The sequence below is a fragment of the Emiliania huxleyi genome (genome assembly GCF_000372725.1).
Source record: "Emiliania huxleyi CCMP1516 unplaced genomic scaffold EMIHUscaffold_363, whole genome shotgun sequence".
Classification (NCBI taxonomy): domain Eukaryota; phylum Haptophyta; order Isochrysidales; family Noelaerhabdaceae; genus Emiliania; species Emiliania huxleyi.
Window position 1 is genome coordinate 47,885 of NW_005199250.1, and position 10,001 is coordinate 57,885.

Below are 10,001 nucleotides of genomic sequence, written 5' to 3' on the forward strand. Positions count from 1 at the left end.
GCGCTCGCGCACAATAGAGCTGCTCGCATCGGGCAGGCTGCTCAGCGCCTCCTCATCGGCAGCGTACATGTCGAGGTTGGCGCCGTGCTCCACGAGCCAGCGCAAGCACGCAACTTGGCCATGGCTAGCGGCACTCATCAGAGGCGTTCGCCCCTCTCCGTCGCGCGTCTCCAAGCCTGCGCCCCTCTCGACTAGCGTCTTTGCCTCGGCGATTCCGTCAACACTGCAAAGCCAGGTCAAGGGCGTCCACGTGCTTTGGCCTTTTTGCCACAGGCCAAAACGCACGTTCAAAAGCTCCTCTTGACTGCTCCATTTGTTGAGCTCGGCCAGCTCCGAGTACAGCGCGTCGCTATCGCCGCTCGCCAACGCGAGCGCCTTGGAAACCAGCCACGGCGGATCGCCTGCTGCAGCACTCTTGCTCCCTTGCCGGTGAAGCTGAGCCGCCGCTTCGCGCTCGCTGCTGAGCGTGGTCGGCGTCCACGTCTGGCCGTCGCTAAAGTACCAGTGCCTGACGTCCTTGGGATGCATAACATCGGTCTCCTCTGACCGCCATGTGCTGTACACGAACTCGTCCGCAGGATTCCTGACCGTGAAAGGCTTGCCCGCCTTGAGCCGCTTCACGAAGTCCTCGTTCCATCCAGAGAACCAGCAACCGTCTTCGAACCATAGAGCCCGGTCGCTTGGGCGAGTTCGGCCACCTTGGCGCGCCTTCACGCAGACTGGCCGCCCATTGATCTGCCAGCCTGGAACGCTGGAAAACTCGAACTCTCGCTGTCGCATTTCCGCACTAGCCGGCCCCGCGCCCGGAATGGTGCCGCGCAAGCGCAGCACTTGGTCGTCCAATGCTGAGGGTCCGGCAGCGCTCATGTGATGCCACGCTGAAAAATCCCCCGGAGCGACGTCACACGAATCGCCCCCGGATCGGGCAGTCGCGCAGCCTGGGCCACACAGCGGGCTCTCTTCGGGCCCTTTGCGCGGGGCGCCCGAAAGTGGGTTTCTTATTGAACTTGTTTTCTTCAATTCTTTCTTTCTTAAATTATTTTCTTCCAAAAGGATTGTAAACGCTCCCTCTTCGACTTGCCCGCCAAAAGAAAGAAAGTCAATTCAGGATACTCCCTTGTTGCTGCCACTCATGACAAAAACAGCCGCAGCTGTGCTTCACCTCTCTCTGGGGGGAGGCGGGGGCCCCCGGAGGCACCGTGCGCCGCGCAGCAGTGCGGAAACGGGGCCCCGGCTCTATTAGTCTCTATTAGCACCGACTTCCCGAATGATTACACGTTGATTAGAGGGCAGATTTGGAGAGATCGCGAGGAGTACATACAGATAGACCCTCCGACCATCAGAAAACTCCAACCTGATCGGTCGTACTGACCGCCGACAGATCACTCCAAACAGCAGACAGGCCGACGTCTGCACACGGCCGGCCGGGCGAGAGGCTTGACACGATCCGACCCTGCGACCCTGACGCTGCTGCTCTAGCTATCAGACATGCGCTGCTGACTGCTGCCACAATGTGCGACCGGTGCTGGCCCACTTGGCGGCCTTCCCGGTCAGTGGTGAGGCGCAGTTCAGAGTTGTCGATGGCGCGATGCCGCACTGGTCCCACATCGGTGACACGGGACCACCACGTTTGCCGGCCCAAGAGAGAGGCACCGGCGCTGTCCTGAGAAGGTGCATGGTCCCTCTTGACTGCCCATGCGCGCGAGGCTGTTTAGGCATAGCCTCGAGAGTGCCAGCAGCCAATCCGAGGCAGTTTGTGACGCGCATTGCGTCAGAAGCGTGCACGCGCTGGAAGGACACCTTCCTACTGGCCGTACGATCAGGTCGTCACTGAATGCCGAAGACTAAGGCCGCGAGCTATGCAGGCGGTCAGTTGAGCAGCATGGCACGGTCAGCAGCGCCGAAAGGATGTCGCAAGGCGTGATAGCATGGCCGCAAGTACGCCGAATTCCCATGAAAACAAGTAAAAAATAGCGCGAAAAAAGAAAAAAATGTCAAAAAAATCGGCGCCTGCGGCGGGCTGGGGGACCCCATCTCCCCCCCGCATGGGTACCCCCTAGGGCCCTCGCCTCCCCATAGAGTGCTTCACGCGATTTGTGAATTCGATTTTGTGTGTGTGTGACTCCCATCACCATCTCACATACCTTCATATAGGCGGCCGCTCGAGACCTCCTCTCGCTGCCTACTCGCTGCCGCGAGGGAGGGGGGGAAGACGTCGTGCGGGCGCCACTGCGCTCGCCGACCTGAGGCCCCTCCCCGAAAGGGCAAGTATTAGCCCGACACGAAACCCGAGCGAGACCCCTCCCCCCCGCCCCGACCCCCCCACCCCCTTGGGGCTAAGGCCCTTGCTCCCCTCCCCCCCTCGGGAGGGCCGAAGAGAGGCGCCCGTGGGGACCCCGCAATTCCCTTCCCCCCTCGGAGGGGGCCGGACGAGGCTTACCCCGAGGGTCCCACTCTTTCCTTCGCATAGCGGCCACTCTTCGGGATCGCTGGTCGAGAGCGACCCGGGGGATGCCCCGCGCGCCTGACCCAGGCGCGAAAACGAATCTGCGAGGCGTGGCCGCTCATGCGGCCCGATGGGGAGGAGCGGGGCGGACTGCGGGGATCGGCTTCTTACACAGCCCTTCCCTGCAGCGAGCCCCCCTCCATCCAACCCACCCGCGCTATAGGTCTCGGGTTTGACGCATGGGGTCACTCCCGCGAAACTCGCTCGGGAACTAGCCGGGGCAGTCGGAGAAGGGGCAACTCCGTGCACTGACGGTCGGCCGTCAGAAAACACGCCTCCGTGGCTCGGGTTAGATCTACACCAATCCTCGCTACCCGTCCGTACCTATTAGGTAGCCGGGTACCCAACGCGGCCAAAGGATATCCACCTCGAGAACCTCAGGCTCAGCCCTCTGGGGCGCCATGGAGGGTGCTGGACCGCTTTGGAGGGTGGACCGGTCCAGCGCAGCTCGAACCGGTCCTGGACCGGTCCTGTGGGGGGAGAGAGAGGTATGCGGTGAGCGGGCGGGAAGGGTTCGAGCTCTTGATGTTTTTAGGTATGTTGTGAGTGTGAATTGAGAGTACAGGCTGGCCGCAAAAAAAGGGACTCGAATTGGGCTCTTGCGGGCGGCCAAGCTCATTTAACGACTAAGAAAAAAGAAAGTCGAGTCGCGCCACGGACCGAGGCCCTCCTGTGTCCTTCGCCAGTCCGATCTGCAGAGAGAGTGTGTCTGACGGCAGGCGCCTCCCGGCGGTCGCAATAGGCGACTCAGGTTGATGCGAGCGGCGGCTTGCGTGAGTGCATTGGCTGCATCGCTCCTCCTCGTGCACCTGCTCGCATCACGCCGCCGACGCCGACACCGAAGCACTGCTGAGAGCGGCCTTCTCTTCACGGGCACAGGTTGCAGCTCTGGGCTGCCGCTCATCGGCTGTGCGATTGGCGCTCCGCAGTCGCCAGAAAAGTCATGCACCGCGTGCGGCCCCGCGCTCCGCAACGGCCGCGCCGATAAGAACTGGCGCAACAACGTCGGAGCACTGCTGCGCTTCCGAGGCGCCGATGGCCAGACAAAGCACGTGCAGATCGACTGCGGCAAGACATTCCGCGACACGTGCCTCCGCGTGTACAGCGAGCACGGCGTCACCTGGCTGGACGCGCTCCTACTGACACACGACCACGCGGACGCTGTCTTTGGGCTGGACGAGCTCCGCTCTCTGCAGCCGGTCGAGCCAGGCGCACCTCCTCATCGCCTGCTTCTGCGGAACCAATCCCGTGGACCTGCCCGGAACCTTGCTGCAGGCACGTTCCGCATCCTCTCCTCGATCACCTGCTTCTGCGACCGCCGCACGCTCACCCGCATGCGGCGCGCCCTTTGAGACCTTTCTCTTTTGAGAAGCCCGCTACGACCTTCGACACCTTACCTTCTCGGAACCTTGGCGCAGGCACGCCTTTCCTTACCTGTTCAAGAAGCGGGCGGCTGCGCCTCTGCGGCTAAACTTTGCAGACTTGTGCCAGTGCCGCCCGTTCGACCGCCGAGCCTCCGCCTAACTCATCCCTGAGTCAACACCACCAGTCCTTCACCACGCAGGTGCTGCGAGCTCGACCTCGAGCCTCTACCCGCACGTCCAGGCACGCTTGCGCCCGTGCCTGGCGGGCCTGCCGACGGGCCCGCTGTATCCATTGCCGCTGCCACCGTCATTGCCGCCGCCCCTGCCGCCTCCTCCTCCAGCGGTGGTGCGCCAAGGCAGATGGCGGTGGCGGGCGGAGGGTCTCTGGACGGTGCTGCAGCTCCGCCGCCTGCTCCTGCGGTGCGGCGATTCGTGGCGAGCATCGAGTGGGTCTCGTTCGGAGATGCGTTTGAGGTGGCGGAGCTCGAATAGGGTCGGTCTCTTGGCAGACACGTCCATGACGCGTCCCATGTCGGCAGGTGGCGGAGCTGGACGTGGTCGGCCTGGCGGTGACGGCGCTGCCCGTGCTACACGGGGCGGACTACACCTGCTACGGCTTTGCATTCGGGCCGCCGCAAGAGCGCGTGGTCTACCTGTCCGATTACACCGCCCTGCTGCCGCAGACAGACGCGCTGCTCGCATCGTGGAGCAGTGGCGGGGAGGCGATCCACTTGCTCGTGCTCGACGCGCTGCGTGCCGAGGGCAGCCACCCCGCCCCATCTCCCCCCCCGTGGCCACGGCACACCCACGACACGTCCACGGCGCGTCTCGTCAGGCAGCCACCCCGTCCACGCCACTCTCTCCGAGTCGGTGGAGCTCGCGAGGAGGCTCCGCCCGCGGTACACGCGGCTCGTCGGCGTCAAGGAGCTGCCCACAAAGTGTCTGCTCACAGTCACTGCTGTGCACAGGCGAACACTGCTCGTCGGCATGGGACACGCGCTCGAGCACCACGCGACAAACCGGAGGCTCCGCCGGCTGTGGCGAGAAGAGCAGCTAGACGTGCAGCTTGCGTTTGACGGCATGTTTGTGCCGTTGCCGGGCCTGGACGTGGGATGAGAGAGTCTTGTTTCTGTGTTGTGAAGAGAGAGAGGGTAGTAGTGTAACATGGACAAAATTGAGGGATTGGTCAGAGGACATGCGCACATCGAGAGAGCCAGAGAGATAGAGGGACCCTCTGGAGAGGACACATGCGGCACAACAGCCACCCACACATTTGTGATATATCCGCCCGCTCGGCCTCAGGCCTCCCCGCCCGGGCCGCCTCCGCGGAGCTTGGCGGCGAGGCTACTCAAGTCCTCCTCCACTGTATGCTCCAGCACCTCCGCCTCGTGCTCCAGCGCCGCCGCAGACCAGGCCGCGGACTGGGGGAGTGCCGCCGCCGACGCGGCCAGATCCTGCGCCCACCCGCCGCTGAGGGCCTCTGCCTCGACGCCGCACAGCGCAGCCGCGCGCTCGGGGAAGCCGCGAGCCATGCCCTCCTTGACAGCGTCAAAGACCGGGGATTTGGAGAGGTAGATGCCCCAGAAGGCCTCGCACAGGCCCGGCTCGCTCAGCGCCTTTTTGGACGCGTCGTCGGCCGCGCCGAAGGCGACCGACATCGTGCCCGCCTCGCACGAGAGAAAGATCTCGTCGCCGGGGTGCAGCCCGCCCTGCGCAATCTTGTTGGAGGTGAGGGCGCCGCTGAGGTGGCGCAGCGTGGTGGCGGCGGTGGCTTGCGGCAGCCGCGGTGCGAGGTGCTTGTTGATCGATTCGGCCACCTCATCGATCGACGCGGGGTAGTGCATGTGCAGCACCATCATCTTCGCGTCGCCAGAGGCGACGATTTCGGAGAAGGGTGCCTGGTGATGGTGAGGAGGTGGGATGGTGATGGTGAGGAGGTGGGATGGTGATGGTGAGGAGGTGGGATGGTGATGGGGAGGAGGTGGGATGGTGAGGAGGACGCCTCGGCCGGGTCGCACTCGTGGAAGTAGTCGCGGGAGAGGTAGCTAGCCGCCGTGTAGACCTTGACCAGGCCGTACTCGTATCGGTCCCCGCCGCCCGAGAACCAGAGCTCCTCGTCCCCCACCGCAAGCGCCGACGGGAAGGCGACGCCGTTGAGGATGCGTGTGGAAGCGTCGTGCGGCAGGTTGGAGGCGGGCTCGCCCGACGGCAGGAGGAGGTAGTTGAGGCCGCGGCAGAGTTTGCACTCAGCGAGGGAGGAGGTCGAGCAGAGCGCCAGGCTGCCGCCGATCGCCAGCGCCATAACGGCGATGCTGCAGAAGGCCGCCAGGCAGCAGCGCCCCCAGCAGCGCCGCCGAGGAGGCGGAGGCGGCGGCGTGGCGGCTGCTTCGAGGTCCACCTCCGAGGCGGGCCAGTCCTTCGACGGCGTAGCGGCGGGTGAAGACATCACTTCGAGCGGTAGAGGTCCTTGAAGGCTGGCGAGAGAAGGACTTCAGCTGGTTTTACTTTTTCACTTGTTGTTCTTTTTCAGTGTATGAAGCTCTTACGTACATTCCCGTAGGAGGACTGCTGACAGGGTTTGCGATGAGGAGCGACCCGACGGGTTTCTCGGAGGTTAGTGCACCACTAACTAACCGCGCTTGTGGCCGCTCTGTGTATCTCGAGAGCTCGAGAACCTCGAGAGAAGGCCGCCCTCCCCGAGGGCCCAAGTCAAGAATTGGCTTTCTTTTGGCGGGCAACACTAGCCGCCGAAGCGCAAGCGCTTGGAGCAAGAGAACTGCGACGGATCGGTCTCATACTTTTTGTAACTCCTGTTGTTGTGTATGTGTACGCAATAATAGGACAGGATGATTGTTCTCTCTATCTCCCCTTCTAGCTCTTAGATCTAAAACCAAAACACGACGCGATCTTTGTCAAGCGCAACAACTTCCACCTGCTGCTCCACGAGACGTTCGGCGGCGGCTTCTCGCCCACCGCCGTTCTCAAGCTGCGCCGCCTCGCGCGCAAAGTCGCGCGCGGCAGCGTCGACCGCACGGCCTACTCGCCCAAGTACTCGCTCTCTTTTATGTCCTACCATGCAGAGCGCATCTCTCTCTCTGTTGTGCGAGGCGTGAACCGCGCCATTCGCTCTCACCTGGCAACCCTGTCTGCACGTCTCGCGCGCGCGTGAACAGGGCCGCAAAGCTGTCCCCCCCCCCCCCGCAAACTTTAAACCACCATAAACATCATTGTGCCAGGGCTCCAGGCCCCAAATGACGTGTGAGTGTTAGAGTTGTTTGGTATTGCTAAAAATCCCTCTATACTCTAATCTAGATCTAGCATGACCATGAGCAGATGAGCTGCGACCTGTGTCCGACCCCCTGTTGCGCGCAGCATCACCTTAAACTTTGCGCAGAGGGCACCCCGGAGGGATGCCCAACCGCTCCACGCCACGGGGGGATGCCCAACCGCTCCACGCCACGCCGCTTGCGGCGGTCGTCTTGGCTTGTTTTCTTTTAGCCTTGCCAGGAAAGGGCACCTGGGCCCCCCCCGAAACAATGCTTCGTGTGGCGCTCCGCAAGCTCGCCGCGCCTGCGGCTGCCGCTGCGGGTGTCGCCACTGCTGGCGGCGCGGTCCACGCACAGGAGGAGCGCAGGCGACCGGCGGCCGGCGCGAGAGACGGCGCGTGCTCCGGCGACGCTGCCCGCTGCTCCGCGGCCGCCGCTTCGCCTGCGGAGGCCGCGATACCGCTCTGGCAGACGGCGGCCAACCTGGTGGCTGCCAACCCGTTCAAGTCGGTCTTCGGCGTCGCGGCGCCGCTGTACGCCGCCATCTTTGCGTACGAGTGCTCGTCGCCCGCAACCAAGGACCTCCCGCTCTCGCAGCGGCTGATCCACACGCGGGTATACGGGCAGGCCATCGCGATCGGAGCGACGATCGCGGTCATGGCGGTCCTGAACGCGCAGGAGAAGCGCGGCGGCCTGCCGTACGGCCAGACGGAGGCCAAGCCAAAGCATTCGGAGCTGACTCGCCTGTACGACGGCACGATGCGCCGAGCGAGCGGCAGCAGCAGCTTGCCGCAGGGCTTGCACGACCGGCAGGCGTGGGCGGCGGATAACGTCGACAACTACGGCCTGAAGATGGAGCAGGCGCAAGCAAAGCGTGATTTCGGCTCCCGTTCTCTGTCTGACGGACTTGGCTGACTCGCTGCAGGTGATCGTGCCGCTGCTGTACATGCCTGCCTTCCCGTTGACCTTCATACTCCTCCGCTCGCGCGTCAGACCCGAGACGCTCAACAAGGTGCGAGAGATGCACACGATCAGAGCACAACCGAGGCGATCCGCAGTAGCGGGATGCATTCACCCCGAGACGCCCCCCAAAGGTGCTGGCCTCCATGATCGCTATCGCCGCCTCGCACGCCGCGTGGATCCAATTCGGTGCGGCTCTCCTTCTCGGCTAGTCCTCGGCTAGTCCTCGGTGCAGCTCGCCTTCGTTGCACCCTTTGGCGCGTCTCGGAACGCGTCCTCTGAAGGCGTCCACGACACCAACGGGGCTCCGGCTCCTCCCGTTAGGCGACTCGTCGATGACTGGCGCTTGAGGATCCCGACCTCCACATCCCGCGCTCCGATCCTCCGTGATGACTTTGCCTTCGCGAGGAGTGGACTCGCGCGTCGCCGCGCCGCCTCTTTGCCGCCGAAACGTACACCATGGCTGCTCTCCTGCCACCTTGTGCCAGTACTCTCGAGGTGGCCGGCGCTGGGGCCACACACATGCGACACAACGACGTTGCGACATGCGAGCCGCGAGCCCCGCGGTAGCCGGTGGCGCTAAACGCTGATGCGCCCGACTCCCGCCCGGGCGCTCGCGGTGGCCGCGTGTGTGCCAGGCCGGGGTGATGTACACTCGTATGCTGGCTCTCTTTTTCTTCTCTACCGAGTACCGACTACCGTCTACCATACGGCGGTAAGGCATACGCATACCCGATATACCGCCCCCCAAGAGTTGCGGCCCAAGCCCAAGCCTGGCGAGTAGAGGCCCCGCCCACCCAGGGTACCCCAAGCGGGCAAAGAGACCGCGTGTGTCGAGATACTGATAGTCGCGCGCGACACACACGGCTATATAGTGTACGCAGGCCGACCGGCGCCGCCACAACCCGCGGCATTTTTTGGCGAATTCGATATACGCGGCTTTACTCTTCTCGTGGCTCGCGTGGGTGCTCCCCGGCTCGCGGCAGCCGCACTGCCCGCACAAGGTCAGTCGCATTGTACATACGTACATGTGGATCATGGTGCCCCATGCGCCATGCCAAAGGGCTGGGCTGACGAAACTACGATCCTGAGTTCGACGTCACTCCTCACTCCTCGTCAGTTTCGTATCCCGCATGTCTCCGACCATATCCCTGAAGCGTGAAGGCGTCGTGACTCGCCTCACCCTGCTGTGCTGCTCCTGTGATTTTTACATATTTGGTCGAGTCGTGTCGCGAGAGGACCTATCGTCTCAGCTAGCTAGTCCTGTTCAGCGCCATCGACCGCGCCAATCTCACCGCTGCAGCATCTCTCGCAGCCTGGCGTACCCTGCGCGGTCGTACTCGCAGCGGAACGAAAAAGGATCACCAACGCTGCGGCTAAGGTTGAAGAGCTGGTCGCGATTGGTGCACACCTGGAAGCCCCAGCATCCACACTCACCAAGTCGCGCGCACGTGCGTGCGTCCGTGTGAGTGTGCGCGGCGCCTCGCTCAACACGCACGCCTCGAGGAAGTAGACGTGGTTCTCGGCAAAGTCGCCGCAGCCTACACATACAGTTTCGAGGCTGTGCTCCACCTTCGCCCTCCCTCTCCCCGTATCTTTCTCTCGTTGCCTGTGTGCGGCACTAAGAAGCTTCCGCTTTGCAGCCGACGTGTGTCCAGCCGCGAGAGCGGGAGCGAAACGACGAGCTGGCCGCGGAGGCGGGCGTGCACCGCCGCAGGCGCGAGGCGGCCGCGGAGCGCGCACATCAGCCACTCAAGATTCTTGCACATCGTCCACCCACCAATGCGGAGGATGGAGACGTTTGCGCTGTGGGGGACAGAGGACGCGCCCGACAGCTGAGAGCGGGAGCGCGACGGGACTGCGAGCAGGAGTGCTCGGTGCGTCTAGCAGCGGTAGCGCGGCGAG

At 63.7% G+C, this 10,001-nt stretch overlaps 4 protein-coding genes across 4 annotated transcripts in view; 2 read left to right on the forward strand and 2 right to left on the reverse strand.

Moving 5' to 3' along the window:
* Positions 1-867, reverse strand: part of EMIHUDRAFT_242563 (hypothetical protein) — a gene marked incomplete at both ends in the record, with an annotated part of 2,081 nt that extends 1,214 nt beyond the window's left edge. The window contains one exon of the mRNA XM_005772177.1: positions 193-867. Coding sequence (XP_005772234.1) covers positions 193-867 — 675 coding nt within the window. The remainder of the gene's footprint in view (positions 1-192) is intronic.
* Positions 868-3,261: 2,394 nt separating this feature from the next.
* EMIHUDRAFT_75343 (hypothetical protein) lies at positions 3,262-4,986 on the forward strand (the record flags this gene model as incomplete). Its single annotated transcript, XM_005772178.1, has 5 exons — positions 3,262-3,754; positions 4,250-4,344; positions 4,410-4,623; positions 4,706-4,769; positions 4,839-4,986. The coding sequence occupies 5 exons, from the start codon at positions 3,262-3,264 to the stop codon at positions 4,984-4,986; spliced, it is 1,014 nt and encodes a 337-aa protein (XP_005772235.1).
* Positions 4,987-5,007: 21 nt separating this feature from the next.
* EMIHUDRAFT_444829 (hypothetical protein) lies at positions 5,008-6,342 on the reverse strand. The gene is made up of 2 exons (XM_005772179.1): positions 5,873-6,342; positions 5,008-5,768 (listed from the first exon to the last, which is right to left on the reverse strand). The coding sequence occupies exons 1-2, from the start codon at positions 6,314-6,316 to the stop codon at positions 5,169-5,171; spliced, it is 1,044 nt and encodes a 347-aa protein (XP_005772236.1). The 5' UTR covers positions 6,317-6,342; the 3' UTR covers positions 5,008-5,168.
* A 1,076-nt stretch (positions 6,343-7,418) lies between these two features.
* On the forward strand, positions 7,419-8,784 carry EMIHUDRAFT_458671 (hypothetical protein; the record flags this gene model as incomplete). The annotated part of the gene is made up of 4 exons (XM_005772180.1): positions 7,419-7,997; positions 8,062-8,148; positions 8,231-8,285; positions 8,421-8,784. A coding segment is annotated over one exon (548 nt), but the record flags the coding sequence as incomplete, so codon positions are not given.
* Positions 8,785-10,001: the final 1,217 nt, after the last annotated feature.